This window comes from Mustela lutreola, chromosome 11, assembly GCF_030435805.1.
Source record: "Mustela lutreola isolate mMusLut2 chromosome 11, mMusLut2.pri, whole genome shotgun sequence".
Taxonomy (NCBI): Eukaryota; Metazoa; Chordata; class Mammalia; order Carnivora; family Mustelidae; genus Mustela; species Mustela lutreola.
This window is the reverse complement of record NC_081300.1, coordinates 36,914,344-36,932,689: the sequence shown is the minus strand read 5'-3', so window position 1 is coordinate 36,932,689 and position 18,346 is coordinate 36,914,344. Positions and strand designations below refer to the sequence as shown.

General features: G+C 42.9%; 1 protein-coding gene across 1 annotated transcript; it reads right to left on the bottom strand.

Moving 5' to 3' along the window:
* Nucleotides 1-3,874: 3,874 nt before the first annotated feature.
* Nucleotides 3,875-13,201, bottom strand: ZNF396 (zinc finger protein 396). The gene is made up of 4 exons (XM_059139358.1): nt 13,102-13,201; nt 11,308-11,729; nt 10,687-10,828; nt 3,875-5,904 (listed from the first exon to the last, which is right to left on the bottom strand). Exons 2-4 carry the CDS (start codon nt 11,722-11,724, stop codon nt 5,450-5,452), a joined length of 1,014 nt encoding a protein of 337 aa, XP_058995341.1. The 5' UTR covers nt 11,725-11,729; nt 13,102-13,201; the 3' UTR covers nt 3,875-5,449.
* Nucleotides 13,202-18,346: the final 5,145 nt, after the last annotated feature.

The window sequence follows — 18,346 nt, the reverse complement described above, 5'->3', positions numbered from 1 at the left end:
CTTTATATATTCTGGATATTGATCCCTTATCATATATACAATTTGCAAATATTTTCATTCCACAAGTATTTTTAAAAATCTATTTTATTTATTTATTTAAGAGAGAGAGTGAGAGAGAGAGCACAGGTGGGGAGGAGGGGCAAAGGGGAAGGGGAAAGCAGACTCCCCTTTGAGTGGGGAGCTTGACGTGGCGCTCGATCCCAGCACCCTGGGATCATGAACTGAGCTGAAGGCAGACGCTTAGTTGACTGAGCCACCCAGGCACCCCTCATTCCACAAGTATCTAAGTATCTGTTATGGATCAGGTACTATGCTAAATGCTTCAGAAACACCAGTGAATGGGTCAGTTCATGTTTTCAAGCAACATAAAATAGCAGAAGCAGATATAAGTGCCCATTTGGCAGGGTAAAAAGTTATCACAATTCTTCTCAAATATGCAAAGTAAAATGAAACTAATTTCTTATAACTGATATTTTTGCTGCCTGAATTCCCACCCCACTGGGTAGGTGGGTGGTGGTAAAAGAATTCAATTATTCAGTCCATTTTAAGTTCAACTCCCTAACATGGGTCTTAACTTCCTCTGCCCTTTTCTGCCATCTGGATATTTGGGGAGGGGGTTTACATTTGCCTAGGTGAGGCCATGCTGTGGATTGGGTCTCAGATGGGCTTGCTGTCCTTCTTTTCTGGTCTCTAGCTTTCGCAGGTAGTCTGCTGTGGTGCTTTTTCACCTAACCTACAGCAACCAGTGATTTGTTCTCTTGGCTAGGCTGGAGGCCAGTATCTTTCCCTTCATTTGTCATCTCTACATTGGTTCTAGCCACCCTCTAAAGTATGGGTGAGACTCCCAGCTGGGTTCTGCAGCTGTAGCTGTAAGATCCACAAAGTTCCTTTGTGCAATGATCCCCTCTCTCCAGCTGGTGCAATCAGCTCTTTTCCAGGGCTCCCAATGAGCATGGAGAACTGCCATAGATCTTCTAAGTCATTTGTTAGCTGGTAGAGGTCCTTTGCCCGACACTGCATTGCCATTTTTACAGTAGTCCAGTATTGGAGAACGGGAGGTCTGTTCAGCAATTGCTGTGCCAATGCACTCAATAGCAGGTGGGCCCAGCCTTCTCCCCTTTCAAGTTCTCTCCCAATCCCCTCTGGCATTTCTGCAGGGATTGGATGCAGAGGTAGAGGGACGCCTGTGTCTGACCTTCCCTTTGCCTTGCCCTTTCCAGGAGATGGGAGGGTTTTTTCACTTTTTCTTTCACTATCTCACGACTTCTTTCTTCCAAAGTGTCATTCGTCTTCCTCTTCTTGGGACCACATTTGCAGCTTGATATTTTGTGTGATAAATGTAATACCAGTTAAGAATAGACTGCTATGTAATGAATAGAAGGGTGTGGGAGTGGTCCCCAATCTATTGTTGGTGTGTTAGGGTGGAGGGCTTCCTGGAAGAAGTGGCAAGCTAGAATATACAGAAGTGAAGTGTATTCAGAAGTGCAGAAGCTGGTAAGGGTTCCAGAGTACCCCACACAAAGCCTGGAGGCAGGAGGACTTTAGCTAATCCGGAATGGCTTTGGCATAGAGTATGAAGGATGCAATGGCAAGGGATAAAGCTGAAGTGCTAGGCTGTGGTCAGATCACAAAAAGCCTCAAAAACTTTATATTAAAAGCAATGGTGGGGGCACGCCTGGGTGGCTCAGTGGGTTAAAGCCTCTGCCTTCGGCTCAGGTCATGATCCCAGGGTCCTGGAATCGAGCCCCACATCGGGCTCTCTGCTCAGCGGGGAGACTGCTTCTTCCTCTCTTTCTCTGCCTGCCTCTCTGCCTACTTGTGATCTCTGTCTAATAAATAAATAAAACCTTAAAAAAATTAAAAAGCAATGGGAAGCCTATGTTTTGAGCAAGGAAGGGATGTGATCAAATGTTTGCTTTTGAAAGATCGTTCTGGTGCATATGAAGAAGTCAAAGCTAAGGGCCATTTTCTTCCCCCTCACTCAGGGGGAAGAATTTTGTAAAATTTTGTAAAGATACACCGGAAAAATATAGATTTGGAGGGCTAGTCACATCACCGTATTTAAATGTTGAGGGATGCATCCTCAAAGAGGGGAAAGGATGATGAAATAGAAGAGAAGGGTAATAACTGACGGCAGCCGAGCTCCTCCAGAGGTGAGAAGGAATGGTGAGGAAGAAGAGAGACCCCTTTCATTTGGAGGGGATATCAGGGGTGGGTGTAGGTACGTTGACAAATTTGATGGCAGGAGGTTGAAACTTACCTTTGGGCTTTTTCCCCATAATGCAGGAGGCAAAAACAGCCATTTGCCCATGAAAAGGAAGGTGGCCCAGGAGTGTGGCAAACACTGTTGGCTGACCCAGCGTCATTGCCCAAACTGACCTGCCCTGCCATTTTCTCGCTAGAGGTTGAAAACTCATGCTTTACCAAACACATTTGCAACAAGGAAACGTAAGCAGAATTTTGTTGGGACTTCGTGGAAAACTTTTACTTTTCCTAGCAAAGGAGATGGCCATGACTGGAGCTCCTTTTTCTCTTCCTTCCTTCCTGGCTTGGCCTGGGATGTCATTCTTGGAGCTGGGACAGCTCTCTTGCCTGAGAAAATAAGCAGGAGGGAAAGGCCAAAAGGGCAGAGACCACATCTAGACCAGTTGTTGTCCACCTGCTGATTGACAGCCGGCGGCAACTCACCTCCAGATTTCTGGCTACAAAGCCTTACTTGTTTAAACCATCACATGTGCATTTTGCATGCAGAAGCATTCCCAGTTCCAGAAGGTTTAACGGCTGTGACCAACATGTGATCTGGTCTCTGAAGAGAATGAGAGAGAGGTAAAGAGAGCATAGAATTATAGCTAATATTAAAGGCCACGATGAAGTGAAATTCATAAAAATATCAATTTCATTGGGGAGTACTTACTATCTACAGAAATAAATCTAATGGGGTTGCTAACATCATGCTAATTTTTCATATCAAGTTTAGCCCAAGTCATATTAAACCTCCATTTGAGTGAACTAGCATTAGGAGACTATGTAAGTCCGAGTAACTTCTAGGACACACCACCACCCTTTAATTTAAAGACTTGTCATGTACTTAGATATGTATGACTCATACCACCTTCTCAGGGAGAAATTCAGATTATTCACAATGCGGAGAATGTCATCTCTTAAGGTTTATGACAGCACCAAGTGAAGACAACTTTCCTCAGCACACTTGATTGACATTCTGTCATTTTATTCCTAGTAACAAGAAACTCTTGTCTTTCCCTAATTAAGCAATAATTCACAATACACATATACAATACAGCATTCGCTGCTTTCGTAGATGGCTTGTTCCTTTAATTACAATGAGAATGAGCCCAAAGACACTTTCACATATTGCTAGAGCTACAAAGTATAATTGCTATCAGAAAATTCTATAATTACAATTTACATTCACTTCTCCCCTTACCAATCTTACATTATCAATATTCAAAGTAGAGCACAGTAACCCCATATTTGTTTCTGGAGTTACTCTAAGCACTAGATGTGGTTAGATTTTCTGATAATACAATACATCACTATGTGGTTAGATTTTCTGATAATACATCACTATGTATTTTCTCACTATGAGCCCCCTCTTCCCTTCTCCTAAGGACCTTCATTTCTAACATCTGCTTTCATATTGGTAACTGTGGCAACATAGAACACATTTTAAAGATTTTATTTATTTATTTGACAGAGAGACAGATCACAAGTAGGCAGAGAGGCAGGCAGAGAGAGAGAAGGAAGCAGGCTCCCTGCCGAGCAGAGAGCACGATTCGGGACTCGATTCCAGGACCCTGCGATCATGACCTGAGCCCAAGGCAGAGGCTTTAACTCACTGAGCCACACAGGAACATAGAACATAGAACACATTTTAATGCATGTATTAGAACACATAATTAGATATTGGATTAATTAGATTAATTAGAACATATGATTAGAACACATTAATGCATATATTAGAACCCATAGAACACATTTTTTTTTTTCATAGAACACATTTTAATGCATGTATTCTTGTAATACAGTTTTATCAAGATTCCCTAGAAAAGGGAACATCATGTTGTGTACTGTCAGAATAATTGTAATAACATTTAATCAGTCATTTTAAACAGGAAATCTGATTGACGTAAATATGGGCAAAACTCAGTGGACTCTTAAAACTAAACTTTAGAATTTTGTGGAAGAGCATCAAAACCCAGGGGCTGGTGTCTAGACAGTTTGTCTAGAAACAGACCTTACTGAGAACGTACATAAGACCCTGAAAAGCTTGTCTTGAGATGCCTGAAACATGCTCACAGCTGATTTATGCCGGAAAAGGGGCCTTGAAGAACACCAAAGGAGACCTGTCAGCTGCTAAGGGTTTCCTTTTCCATGTAAGCTGTGGCACAAGTCTCCATTACAGACCACGCTTGCTCATATTTGTGTTCTATCAGTCTTATTTGGACAGTCTTTCTTCATCTCCCTTTTTTCATTTTAACATGCTCATGAACCTTATATAAGCACCCATAGATAGCTCTGTTTATTACAACATTCCTATGCCATTCCCTTAGACATGTAGAGCCATCTTACTGTTTTCACTGAATTATTTCCAAATTACATTGTAAAGGAGATTATTTTTTTCCTACATAGAAAACTCCTTAGGGGGCCCCTGGGTGGCTCAGTTGGTTAGGCATCTAATTCTTAATTTTGGCTCTGGTCATCATCTCAGGGTCGTGGGCTCTTCACTCAGCAGGGGAGTCTGTTTGAGATTCTCTCTCCCTCTGCACCTCCCCCTAACTCACACACACATTCTCTCTAAAAATAAATAAGTCTTAAAAAAAAGCAAACTACTTAGTATCATCAATAGTGTAGACTTTTGTGAATTTTCATAAGAGAGTAGATGTCTTTATTCATCTACCCCCTAACAATAATAATAATGTGAAAGTACACATTCTTTTGGGCCTCCTCAACCCTATTCTCAGATTTTGAATCTGGTAACAAAAAACAAATGGTGAAAATTTTTAACATGCTCTAATCTTTGGTCTGGGAATTCCAATGTTCATTATGGAATGGAGGAAGATACTTATTTTTATACTGAGTAATACACACATTCCTTCTCAACAGGGAAAACTTGTCTAAAGAGAAATGTGCTAGTTCATGATTTGTATTAGTAATGGAGATAGAACATGCTTGGGAATGTCTGTTCAAGAGCTGCCCTAGGGATAGAAATATGAATTAAGCTTTCGAATCTCAAACATCTGAATCGACACTGAATTGACAAGCAGAAGAGCAAACAATGTTGACAGAAGATATTTTACATTCTCTCCTGAAGCTTTCATGACTTTTGAAAGCAAACTAATGCCCACTAAAACCACTGAAATACTAAAAGAGTGTTTGTGCTTTGTGTCTTTTCCCGCTGAAAAACCTCTGAGCAAATGCTTTGATTCCCTTACAATGCTGATGGGACTTTTTCTTTCGTGTGTCTTTTCCTATGTCTGAGAAGATTTGAGCTCTGACTAAAGGCCTTCCCACATTCATGACACTTGTAGGGTTTTTCCCCAGTGTGTGTTCTTCGATGCTGAATCAGGACGGCACTCCGGCTGAAAGCCTTTGCACACACATCACACGCATAAGGCTTTTCCCCGCTGTGGATTCTCTGGTGGAGTATGAGGGCTGAGCTTTGACTGAAGACTTTGCCACATTCATCACACTTGTGTTGTTTTTTTCCAAAAGGGTTTCTCCGTCTTCTTTCAAAGTTGCCATCTTGTTCACAGGCTCTTCTATATGTGCAACTCTGGGGAGCGTCCAGATGAAGGGTGTTGGAAATAGTGGAATGCAGTTCTATACCTGGAGAAGTCTTTTGTGTTGAAGCTGAATTCACATTTGTAGTTTTCGTGTCTTTAGCTGAAATAATACACAGAAAAGCAATGTCACTGTTCTCTGTTCAGAAAGAAAGAAAGGCAAATAGAATAATCAAAAAAATATATACCGATTATTTATTGCTAGCATGTCTATAAAATAGCACCACAATGTGGAAGATTGAGATGGTAAGTCACAAAACATTAAGAAGATCATAAGGCAAAAAGGAAAGATTTATATACTGAGGAGACAGTCAATTATAAAGATGAAAATCTCCATGCAACAGCTAGAGGTAAAAAGATATACAGAGACTGAAAAGAACTCTGGAAGAAAAGGGATTAGAAGATGAGAAATTATGGGAGAAGCAGAGAAGCAACCAAAGGAGAGGAGCCAAATGTGGCAGTGGGTAGTAATAGCCAAAACTTAGTATGTAGGTCAATAAATAAAAGTTTAATAATGATAAATGAAGAAAGCCAAGGGGTCAAGAATGAATATGGAATATAAGGTCAGAAATACAAATTAGGAGGGAAAAGGGGAGGATTATAGACTAGCATAACTGTCACCTCAAATGAATCAAGGGTAGCACAGAGTACCCACTTACAAAAAACTTCTACTCTTATATGTATTTTATAGTACTAGGTGAATGACATTATTATTGGTGTAAACAGAAATCATTTTGTAAATGGTAAGGATTCTCTCTCAAATTCATTTTTGATAGCTCAAATTCCAAAGTGACTTCAATGTCTGATCTCTACCTTCAAAATCCAAGGCTGTCCATTCTCACCACTTTTATTCAAAATAGTACTGAAGTCCTAGCCACAGCAATCAGACAACAAAGAAATAAAAAGCTCCAAATTGGTAAAGAAGAAGTAGAATTCTCACTATTTGCATATGACATGATACTTTACCTAGAAAGCTCTCAAGATTCCACCAAAAAACTATTAGAACTGATACATGAATTCAGTAAAGTCACAGGATACACATCAATGTACAGAAATCTGTTGCATTCCTCTACACTAATAATGAAGCAGCAGAAAGTGAAATTAAGAAAACAATCTCATAGGCTCCTGGGTGACTCAGTGGGTTAAGCCTTTGCCTTTAGCTCAGGTCATGATCTCAGGGTCCTGGGATCAAGCCCGGCATCAGGCTCTCTGCTCAGCAGGGAGCCTGCTTCCCCTCCCTCTCTGCCTGCCTCTCTGCCTACTTGTGATCTCTGTCAAATAAATAAAATAAAATCTTTAAAAAAAAAAAGAAAACAATCTCATTTATAATTGCACCAAAAAGAAGAAAAGATATAGGAATAAAGAGATAGAAGACCTGTACTCTGAAAACTATGAAACACTGATGAAAGAAATTCAAGACAATGCAAAGAAATGGAAAGATGTTCCATGCTCATGGGGTGGAAGAACAAATATTGTTAAAATGTCTATACTACTCAAAGCAATCTATAGACTTACTGCAATCCCTATCAAAATACCAGCAGCATTTTTCACAGAATTAGAACAATCCTAAAATTTGTATGGAATCACAAAAGACCTTAAATAGCTAAAGCCATCTTGAAAAAGAAAAACAAAATGAGGTATCACAATACCAGATTTCAAGTTATAGTACACGACAGTAATTACAACAGTATGGTACTGGCACAAAAACAAACACATGTATCAATAAAGAGGATAGAAAACCCAGAAATAAACCTATAATTTAATAGTCAATTAATATTCAAGGAAGAAGGAATGAACATACAATGGGAAAAGGACAGTCTCTTCAACAAAGTGTTGGGAAAACTGGACAGCTATATGCAAAAGAATGAAGCTGGACCAGTTTCTTACATCATACATAAATGTAAACTAAAAAATGCATTAAAGACCTAAATGTGAGGCCTGAAAACATAAACATATTTGAAGAGAACAAAGGCAGTAATCTCTCTGACATCAGCCAATGCAACATTTTTCTAGGTATGTCTCCTGAGGCTAGGGAAACAAAAGCAAAAATTGATTCTTGGAAGTACATTAAAATAAACAGTTCCTGCACAGCAAAGGAAACAACCCATAAGCCTAAAAGGCAACCTACTGGATGGCAGAAGATATTTGCAAATGACATATCTGATAAAGGATTAGTATCCAAAATATATAAAGAACTTACACAACTTGACACCAAAAAAACAAATAATCCAATTTAAAAATGAACAGAAGACAAGAATAGACATTTCTCTAAAGAAGACATATAGATGGGCAGCACATACATGAAAAGATGTTTAGCATCACTCATCATCAGGGAAATGCCAAGCAAAACTACAGTAAGATACAATCTCACACCCGTGAGAATGGCTAAAATCAAAATCACAAGAAAAAGTGTTAGCGACAATGTGGAGACAAAGGAAACCTCTTGCACTGTTGGTGGGAAAGCAAATTGGTGCAGCCACTGTGGAAAGCAGTATGAGGGTTCCTCAAAAAGTTAAAAATAGGATTACTCTATAATCCAGGAATTGCACTACTGGATATCTACCCAACAAGTACAAAAACACTAATTCAAAGGGATACATGTGCACCCTGTTTTAGAGCAGCATTTATTTCCAGTAGCCAAACTATGGAAGCAGCCCAAGTGTCCATCTGTAGATGAAAGGCGAAAGAAGATGTGATGTCTCTGTCTCTGTCTCTGTCTCTCTCTCTCACACACACACTGGAATATTACTCAGCCATAAAAAGAATATAATCTTGCCATTGCAATGACATGGATAAGCTAGAGAGTATTATGGGTATTAAGGGAAGTGAAATAAGTCAGTCAGAGGAAGACAAATACCACATAATTTTACTCATATGTGTAATTTAAGAAACAAAACAAAACAAGGAAAGGAAAAAAAAAAAGAGAGAGACAAACCAAGAAATAGATTCTTAACTACAGAGCACAAACTGATGGTTACCAGACAGTAAGGGACTGGGGAAGATAGGGGAAATAGGGGGTGGCAATTAAAGAGTACAGTTATTTGGATGAGAAAAATAAAATGAAAAACAAACAAAACAAAACAACAAATATAAGAAAGGCCTCTCTGAGGGAATTCGGATGTAGAACGTAGTTCTACAAGAACGTAGTTCTTGTCAACAATGGGGTTCCAAGACCTGGTTTTGAGGTTGATTACTTCTGTTGTCATTATCAGAAAAAGCTGCTGGGGTAGGGGAGGTTCCCTCCCGATGCTGATGGAGTATGAAAAGACTTTCGCACTAGGAGAAATCTCTCCTAGTTAAGCCAAGACACTTGCTACACTGGAGATGTTAAGCCTCTTGGGAGCAGGTACTTGTCAACTAAGAGAACTACTCTCTAAGTCTCTAAATTTTTGTATTTTTTTATTTTTATAAAAAATTTATTTTATTTTATAATTTACTTTTTAAAATTTTTTTAAATTTTTAAAAATTCATTTTATAATTTATAAAATAAATTTTTGTATTTTTAGTTTCCTGGATTTTCTTACCAAAAGTATCTTGGAAAAACTCTAACCTTACTTAGCTTAACCTGTGGAATATGGAAGCCGTGTGAGGGGGAGAAGGGGAGATCCTCCCAAGTGGGGTTTCCCTCTTTATTTCTGACTCCCATTTCATCCAGCATGGTCATCTAGAAGAAAGGCCTCTGCTCAAATGTGGCTCACCAAAGAGGCCTTCTCCAGCACTTCATTTAATAAAGCTCTGTCCCTACTTTATTTAGTAAGACCTCGCTCCTGCTTTGCTTTTTCCCCACAGCTCTTATTTTTTGAGTATCTGCAGTAGAGGAACAGACTGCTGTGTAAGCCGTTTTGGAGCATGTTTGTAAAAAGTGATGCAAGCAGGGGCGCCTGGGTGGCTCAGTGGGTTAAGCCGCTGCCTTCGGCTCAGGTCATGATCTCAGGGTCCTGGGATCGAGTCCCGCGTCGGGCTCTCCGCTCAGCGGGGAGCCTGCTTCCCTCTCTCTCTCTCTCTGCCTGCCTCTCCGACTACTTGTGATTTCTCTCTGTCAAATAAATAAATAAATCTTTAAAAAAAAAAAAGTGATGCAAGCAGCCACCGAGGCCAGTTTAGGATGTGAGGGAGAAGAGGAAAATATTCAAGTCATCATGAGAGGGCAAAGTCATCTGAGCAGGAATATGGTGATATTCATACTACATGGCACCAGTAACCAAGCAAGAAGCTAGACAGAAAATGAGGAGTTAGACCAGTGGTCTTTAGATTGCGACTTTGGGGTTCCTCAGGGGCTGTCCGAAGGTACCATGGGGGGAACAGGCCAAGTTGGAGCCCTTGTGGATGGACGCTGCTTGCTCCTGCTTCAGTGAGGGTAGCTGTGTTTTCATCTGTTTTATGTACTGGAACTCCGTGCAAGATTTCATTTGAGAAGAGGGTCATGTTTGTTTGTTTGTTTTAAAGATTTTATTTATTTGAGAGAGAGAGCATGAGCACACATGGAGAGAGGGGCAGAGGGAGAGGGAGCAGCAGACTCCCCACTGAGCAGGGAGCCCTGACTCAAGGCTTGATCCCAGGACATGGGGATCAGGACCTGAGCTGAAGGCAGACATTAAACCCACTAAGCCACTCAGGAGCCCAAGGGTCATGCTCCTTTATAAAAGGCTTGAAAATCCCCATGGAGATGATGTCAAGGATTTAAAAATCTGAAAGAGATTATGAAACTCTCTGGGAAAGAAACAAGAACAAAACACTGAGAATGATCATTCGCACAACATCTAGTGGTGGAAGACCCCACGGTGAGAGGAAGCAGGAGCGGAGATTGGAGACCTCTTGCCTAAAGCAGCCGGGATGTGTGTGGTGGGCTGACACATGATGGGTTGAACCAAGTCCCGCCTCTCACCTTTTTGTCTTGAGTAGAACTCCCTTGAAGCCAATGGCAGCTGCTGCTTTACGGACTTGATCCGGCTACATGGTGACTCCTGAGTGATTTCCCAAGATGCCAGTTTCTCTGCAAGCTTGTCCTCACTTTGTCCAAAAAGGACCTGGAAGCAGTTAGGTATAACTGAGACTGAAGAAGGGAATCTTGTTGAGACTTGGGATAAAATAATAGAGAAGAAGGGGTGCCTGGGTGATTCTGGCTTAAGTGCCTGCCTTCCGCTCAGGTCATAATCCCGGCGTCCTGGGATCAATCCCCCGTTGGGCTCACTGCTTGGCAGGGAGCCTGCTTTTCCCTCTCCCTTGTCTACTTCCCCTGCTTGGGCTGTCTCTCTCTCTCAAATAAATAAATAAAATCTTAAAAAAAATAATAGAGAAGATACTACATGGAAAATACCCTGGGATTCAGGAAAAAGGAGGAAGAAAGCGGAGCCACAGTCTGTTTTCTGGCACAGGTGGAAGTACATTCACTGCCCTCCGTGTTTAGTGTGCTAAGTAGGAGTACAGTTTGAGAGCTCTATCCCCAGTGATGCCCCAGAGCTCCTGACTCAACCCGGTCACTCATCCCCACCAGATGCCTTTTTACCTGCTCAGCTGGCTCATCAAGCTCCTTCTCCAGCTCCTCCAGCAGAGTGACGGCCTCCTCTCCATTTTCAGGCCGGCGCTCTCGAAGCCAGGCCTGTAGCTCATCAGGCAGGATGGCCAGGAACTGCTCCAGCACCAGCAACTCCAGGATCTGCTCCTTGGTGTTCACCTCTGGCCTCAGCCACTGATGGCAAAGCTCCCGGAGCTGGCTCAGAGCCTCCCGGGGACCAGGGGACTCCTGGTAGCCAAACTGCCTGAACCACTGGCGGAAGGTCTCTGGGCTGCAGCAGCTGCTCCAGGGGAGGTGGGAGTCCAGATCACAGGTCTGCTCTTCCTCTTCCATCTTCACTCTCAGAGCGCTGTCAGATCCCTCTGAAGTGTGTGGAAGAAGTGATGACTTTCTCAGCTCTGCAGACATTTGAACTGGGAACAGAGACCTAGGCTTTAATCTCCAAGAAGATGACGTTTTCCTTAAGGACACTTCTTAAATATGATTAAAGAAACAAGTGGGAACATGACACAGACAAATGTTTCCTAGAACAACACATCTAAGATCAGTAACAGACTATACAGAAAGTACTGCCCTTAATCTTAGTATAAACCACGCTTTCAAAGAATCCTTCCTTGAGAGAATCGAAGAGCTAAGATGCATTAATTCATATGCATGAGTAATTCCCAATTTATTCTGCAAATCATGCACACGAGGCTGACTAAGTATAACAATAAGGGATCAGCCAGGATTGTGCAGGAACTCCTAGAGAGCAGAAATAAGGGAAGCTTGAGAAAAATTATGACTCGGCAGGCTCAAGGAGCTAATTAATTTTTTTCTAGCCTGCTGCAAATAGTGCTAAGAAATAGTCTCATGAGAGAAGTAGTTTCATGTGGATTTTTTTCAACATTTACTATTAAACAGTATTAAATATAACATCATGTTTCATACTATCAAATAGTATTAAAATAATACTATTTTGACAGTAAAAGAACTATTAAAAAATAATTGTATATTCCTCCATCTTAATATGCTTCCATTTATTCATGCTCTGCTTCCGATCCATATTATCTTTATTATTTACCTTCCTTCATCAGAGACTATTTAGTTGTTTCTAATTTTCACTATCATAAATACTATCATAAATAATGTTGGGAGGCACATTTTCAGGAATATATTCTTTTTCCCCCAAGTTATTCAAGGATATCCCAAGGACTTGGCTTATCCGGCTCTAAGGAGAGTGGCAAATGTATTGCTATCTATTATCAAATGAATTACAGAAAAGACTGTTTATCGATCCACAGTGTCAACAGCAGCATAGTGATGTATGAGGACAGCAATTTCCCCAAGTGTCATTAGCTTGTTCGCAGAAAGGGGGGTTGAAAGACACTTTCAGCACCATTTTAGTATATGCATCACTGATAACTGATGGCTCATTAAAAAATCTTGTATGTGCCCGTTTTTCCTCTTCAGGCAGTCTACCATTTCCATCCGACTTCATCAACGCTGTTCTGGACACCAATGATACAGCAGTGACCTGAACAAAGCCTGTGGTTCCTTAAAGCTTATATTCTAGCAGGAGAGACAACAATGTTACCAAATAAATGATACGACAGTGATTGCGATGTAGCAAATGACACACAGAATTTACGACGCACGCTTCTCAGCACCTTAAATATAAATTTATTTAAATCCTCTCAAAAGCCCCGTTTGGTAATTTTCCTGCCCACGTTGTAGATGAGGAACTGAACAAGGCAAGCTCAGGGAGTGAGAGCACGGGCAAGGGGTCACAGGCCATCCACTTACCCACGGTGCTGCGTGGTCAGGAGGCCAGACGTCCCAGGGCAGAGGAGCAGCAGCAGACCTGGATGATATACTGGGCCAGGACAGAATGTAGGGTGGAGACCTAAACCGCGGGAAAGGTTGAGGCCATGAGTTTGGAAGCCTTTTGGGGGCATTACATTGAGGGACCCTAAACTAAAGCAGCCTCGGGAAGTCACGGAGAGAGAGGGGCGGCCGCGGTGCACTGTGCCTCTTCAGCACCAGCAGCCGACACATGCCTCCTGCACACCAGCTCTCGGCGTTACTCGGAAGACGGGGAGACCGAACCCCCAACACCGCACGCGGGCCAGCAGCCTTAGGGCTCCCTGCAGGGGCTTCGCACACAGCCACGAATCCGGGGTCCTTCCGCGGAGGACGGACTCTCGGTCCAGAATCCCACCCCTGGGGGGCCGGCTCGCTGAGGCCCGGTGCTCGAGGGTCCCCGGACGCGTCGCCCACCTGCCCCGCCAGCGCCCCTCCCGCGTGGGTCCCGGCCCCGCGAGACTGCGGGCGGCGCGCGGCCGCTGAGGACGCTGCGCCGAGCGCAGGTGAGCGCGCGCCGGCTGGGAACCTAACGGGTTCGGCTGCGGCCGAGGCGCCGCGGGGCTGCGCGCGCAGGTCGGAGCTAAGGGCTTGCGGACAAGGTGAGAGGCAAGGAGGTGCGGGACCAGGTAGGGGCCGCGGGAAGCGCCGGGGGGCGACAGGAGTCGCGGCGGGAATAAAGAGGGCGTGCGCGGAGGGAGGAGCCGGGTGGGCTGCTTGGCGGCGGTGCCGACGGCCGCGGCCGCCTCCGCCCACCCCCGGGTGAGGACGCTTCTCCCCGCGGCCTAGAGTCTCAGAAGAGGCCTCGGCTCTCACCTCCCGACCGGGAAAAGCGACCCCGCGTTATCCGGAAGACGCGGGGGAAGCGCTCGATTGGAAGCTGCTTCCGGTCCCCGTGGCGGGCTGGGGCCAGCCGGAGAGGGAGCGGCGGTTGCCATGGAGACGAGCCGCGGCAGCTTTCAGTGTGACGCGAGTTAGGGGAAGGGGTTAACCCCAACGGGGTAGGAATCCCGCTGCTCGGCGTCCCTGTTCACATAAACCGGCGTTGTTATTTCTCTAGGGGCTTCTACTTAGGTTATTCCATTTACTCTCAATAACCCAGTAAGGTTATTCCCAGTTTACTCCTTGACTCGCCCACGATCACAGAGGGGTTAGACTCCTGCACTTTCTACCTTTAAGTACAACTTGCCCCTAATATCATCCGCTCCCCTGAGTTTATGCTCCAAATAGTGCTTTTTTTTTTTAAATTAAAGATTTTATTTATTTACTTGACAGAGATCACAAGTAGGCAGAGAGGCAGGCAGAGAGAGAGAGAGGAGGAAGCAGGCTCCCTGCCAAGCAGAGAGCCCGATGCGGGACTCGGTGCCAGGACCCTGAGATCATGACCTGAGCCGAAGGCAGCGGCTTAACCCACTGAGCCACCCAGGCACCCCAAATAGTGCTGTTTTAAGGAACGGGTTTGACTCCCCCACCTCGGCCCCAGGATTTCACGGGAGAACCTAATGGCCCTTAGAAAGGTGAGAACCCACCTGCACACGTGTTTTGGCCTCAGGTAAATCTTAAGTCAATTTAAAAGTAAATTGGGGGGTGGGTGTACCTGGGTGGCTCAGTGGGTTAAAGCCTCTGCCTTTGGCTCAGGTCATGATCTCAGAGTCTTGGAATCAAGCCCCGCATCAGGCTTTCTGCTCAGCTGGGAGCCTGTTTCCTCCTCTCTCTCTGCCTGCCTCTCCACCTACTTGTGATCTCTCTCTCTGTCAAATAAATAAAATCTTAAAAAAATTAAAAAAAATTGGGGGCTAAATGAGCTACAAGGCCACAACTCCACATATTGGCTTCCTCTTCCACCCACTTTCCATAGGAACTCTTGGAAAATGTACGCCCAGGATACAGGTTGTTGAACCCACCCAGAGATTCTTTTTTTTTTCTTTAACTCTTTCTTTCTTTCTTTTTTTTTTCTTCGAGATTTTATTTATTTATTTATTAGAGAGAAAGCGTACAAGCAGTGAGCATAGCAGGTAGAGGGAGAAGCAGGTTCCCTGCTGAGCAAGGAGCCTGAAGTGAGACTTGATCCCAGGTCTCTAGGATCATGACCTGAGCCCAAGGCAGATGCCTAACTGACTGAGCCACCCAGGCATCCCTGTAATAATATTATAAGCTCTCTTCTACTTTTCTTTTTCATCACTGTATTTTTCTTTCTTTCTTTCTTTCTTTCTTTCTTTCTTTCTTTTTTACAGATTTTAAATAATCTCTATACCCAACATGGGGCTTGAACTCACAACCCCAAGATCAAGGGTTGCATGCTTCATTAACTGAGCTAGCCAGGTGCCCCAGTCATTCTATTTCTTTATCCCAACATATTTCCTCTCCATATGGTTAGAAACTTTCATAGGTGTGGATCTCTTATCCATTTGTACACACACTCATTTTTTTCCTTGCCTTCAGATTCATGAAGCAGGCCATGTTTCTGCAAGGATACTGAGTTAGTTAGAGGTTTAGAAATAAAAGGCAATTCGCCTGCAGTGGAACTATGGTTTCCAGGAGAGTGGTGGAGAGTGTGTGTAGAAAGTCCAATTGTGGGTGCACATTGAGTAGCTGTGGGAGTTTGGATGAGCAAACGATGCAAACCATTCTTGTCATGAAGACAAGAATGAAGTATTGAGTTAGGAAAACAACTAAGGAAGCATCCCAGACTGAGTTTATCTTTCCCTACTTACACCTTCAACTGCCATGCTTCTTAGATTCCTTGCTTTGATAGTGAAACTACTCTTGGCTCCATGTTGCAGGCAGAAGTCTTAGAAATCATCTTGGATATTTCCCTCTTCTTTGTTCACTGTTTCCAGAAGTGAGCAGACAGACCTGGGCTCTCTCCTCAACTCTGCCCCAAGCTAACTGTGGGTAAGTTTCTAAAATTTGCCAATCCTTGTCTCATTTATAAACTAGGGATCACAATAGTCATCTTGTTGGAAGAAGGTTAAATAAACTAATGTAGGTAGGTAAAGCTCCCCAGGCAATTCCAGTGGGCAGCTGTATCAGTTCCTTAGGACTGCTAGAACATCCACTAATTTGGTGCCTTAAAACAACAGTTTTGGAGGCCAAAAGTCTGAAATCAGTTGCACTGGCCAAAATCAAGATGTCAACAGAGTGGTACTCCCTCTGGAGGCTCAAGGGAAGAATCCAGTCCTTTCCTCTTATAGCTTCTGGTGGCTGCCAGCACTCTGTGGCTTGTGACTGCCTCACTCTGGTCTTTAAGGCAGCATCCTCATGTCTTTCGTTTCTCCCTCTGGTAAGGCTGCATGTAAATGCATGTAAGACTTAGCCGAAATATCAAGGATAATCCCCCCATCTCAAGATCCCTGTTTTAACCACTCCTGCAGAGACCTTTTCCCCAAATAAGGTAACATTTACAGGTTGCAGGAATAAGGACCTGATGTCTTTGCGACCATTTTTTGGTGTCCCACAGCAGCTGAGGTTGAGAACCTCCGTACTAGCTAAATAAAGAACTGCCTCACAAGGAAAGCTTGTTTGGGAAAGTTTTTTGGTTTATTTATTTGGGTTTTTTTGAAGTATAATTAATATCCACTGTTAGATTAGTTTCAAGTGTGTAATATAGTGATTGAACAATTGTATACATTACTCAGTGCTCATCAAGGTAAGTGCACTCATAATCCCCTTTATTTCACCCCTCCTGCCATCCGGAGAGGAGATTTAACCCACGGTCTCTGGGCTCTGTATCTGTGTGCCTGATGTGGTTCCCACTAAATACATGTGGCGACTTAAGTATAAACTTACTAAAATTAAATAAAATTAGAAATTCAATACCTTAGTCACTTTTACGAATTTCAAGTTCTCAGTAGCCCCATAGGGCCAATGACTATCATACTGACAGCGTAAGAATCATGGTACAGAGCTCTAACAGACACCACTGAACTATGTGTTTCTAGGGGTATATGTGTACTTCTCTGGGGACAGGGTCTAACAGAAGACACAAGCTACTGATTTTGACAAAGACTAGCCTGTTGATGTGTTCTGGTTGCCCTGCAGTTTTGCAATTGGATTGTAAATTCAGTTTGAAAGTTTAAATTTTAATTCAATACATTTTAAAAATCCACACTACTCAGTTTTGGAAAACTGAAAAATCTAAGAATACTGATCCTCTCTTCCCTGTGGGTGAATGTTTCTTGGAGTGAAGTAGCTGCTACCTGTGGACACTTAGAGGCTGCTTTCCCCAGTTGCTAAAGGTCCCCAGCTGCCCCTTTCCAGTTCCATCACCTGATTAGTTTCTAGTCTAAGACCTCTGGTCTGCATCATCTGTCTGATTCTCAAAGATGTCCATGACTCATTATCACTGCTCCTCAAAGTTAAATGTGCATAGCAATCACTTGAGGAGCTTGTTAAAATGCAAATTCTGATTCAGTAAGGTTGAGGTAGGGCCCAAGGTTCTGCATTTCTAGCACATTCTCAGGTGATAATAATGCTTTGAGTAGCAAGGCTCTGACTGAATCTCAGAGCTGGTTCATGGTATCTAGCAATAAAGAAACAAAGGCAATGTCTATTTCCCGGACTAACTTAATGAAGAGCCAAATTCAAGCTGTTAGAAACCTGGTCCAAATGTCAGACAGGTTACTGTACAATTGGTAAATGAAATTTCTTTTCCCATCTTTAGAGTGGCTTCTTTGGTATTTGATAGTGAATTTGTCTCAATTAAAACTTGTTTTTTTTGGAAGGTTTTATTTTTATCATAGAGTACTATTATAGTACTTATCATAGAGTACTATCAGTTTCATTTGTATAATACAGTAATTCAACATTTCCATACAACACCCAGTGCTCATCACATAAGTGGGCTCCTTAATCCCCATCCGCTATTTTCCCCATCCTCCCAACCACCCATCTCCCCTCTGGTAACCGCGCATTTGTTTTCCATAGTTAAGAGTCTCTTTTATGGTTTATCTCTCTCTCTCTCTTTTTTATCCCTTTGCTCATTTGTATTGCTTCTTAGATTTCATATAAGTGAAATCATATGGCATTTGTGTTTCTCTGAATGGCTTATTTCACTTAGCATCATACTTTCTAGCCCCATCTAGATCGCTGCAAATGCCAAGATTTCATACTTTTTTTAATGACTGAGTAATATTCCATTGTGTGTGTGTGTGTATATGTGTGTGTGTGTGTGTGTGTGTATATATAT

What these genes read in the sequence shown, in the direction of transcription:
- ZNF396 (XM_059139358.1), bottom strand. Translation starts at nt 11,724, where the DNA reads ATGTCTGCAGAGCTGAGAAAGTCATCACTTCTTCCACACACTTCAGAG. An exon ending in TTGATGAGCCAGCTGAGCAG is followed by an intron (nt 10,829 to 11,307) that starts GTAAAAAGGCAT and finishes AACTGCTTCCAG; the next exon opens with GTCCTTTTTGGACAAAGTGA. An exon ending in GTTCTACTCAAGACAAAAAG is followed by an intron (nt 5,905 to 10,686) that starts GTGAGAGGCGGG and finishes GTATTATTTCAG; the next exon opens with CTAAAGACACGAAAACTACA.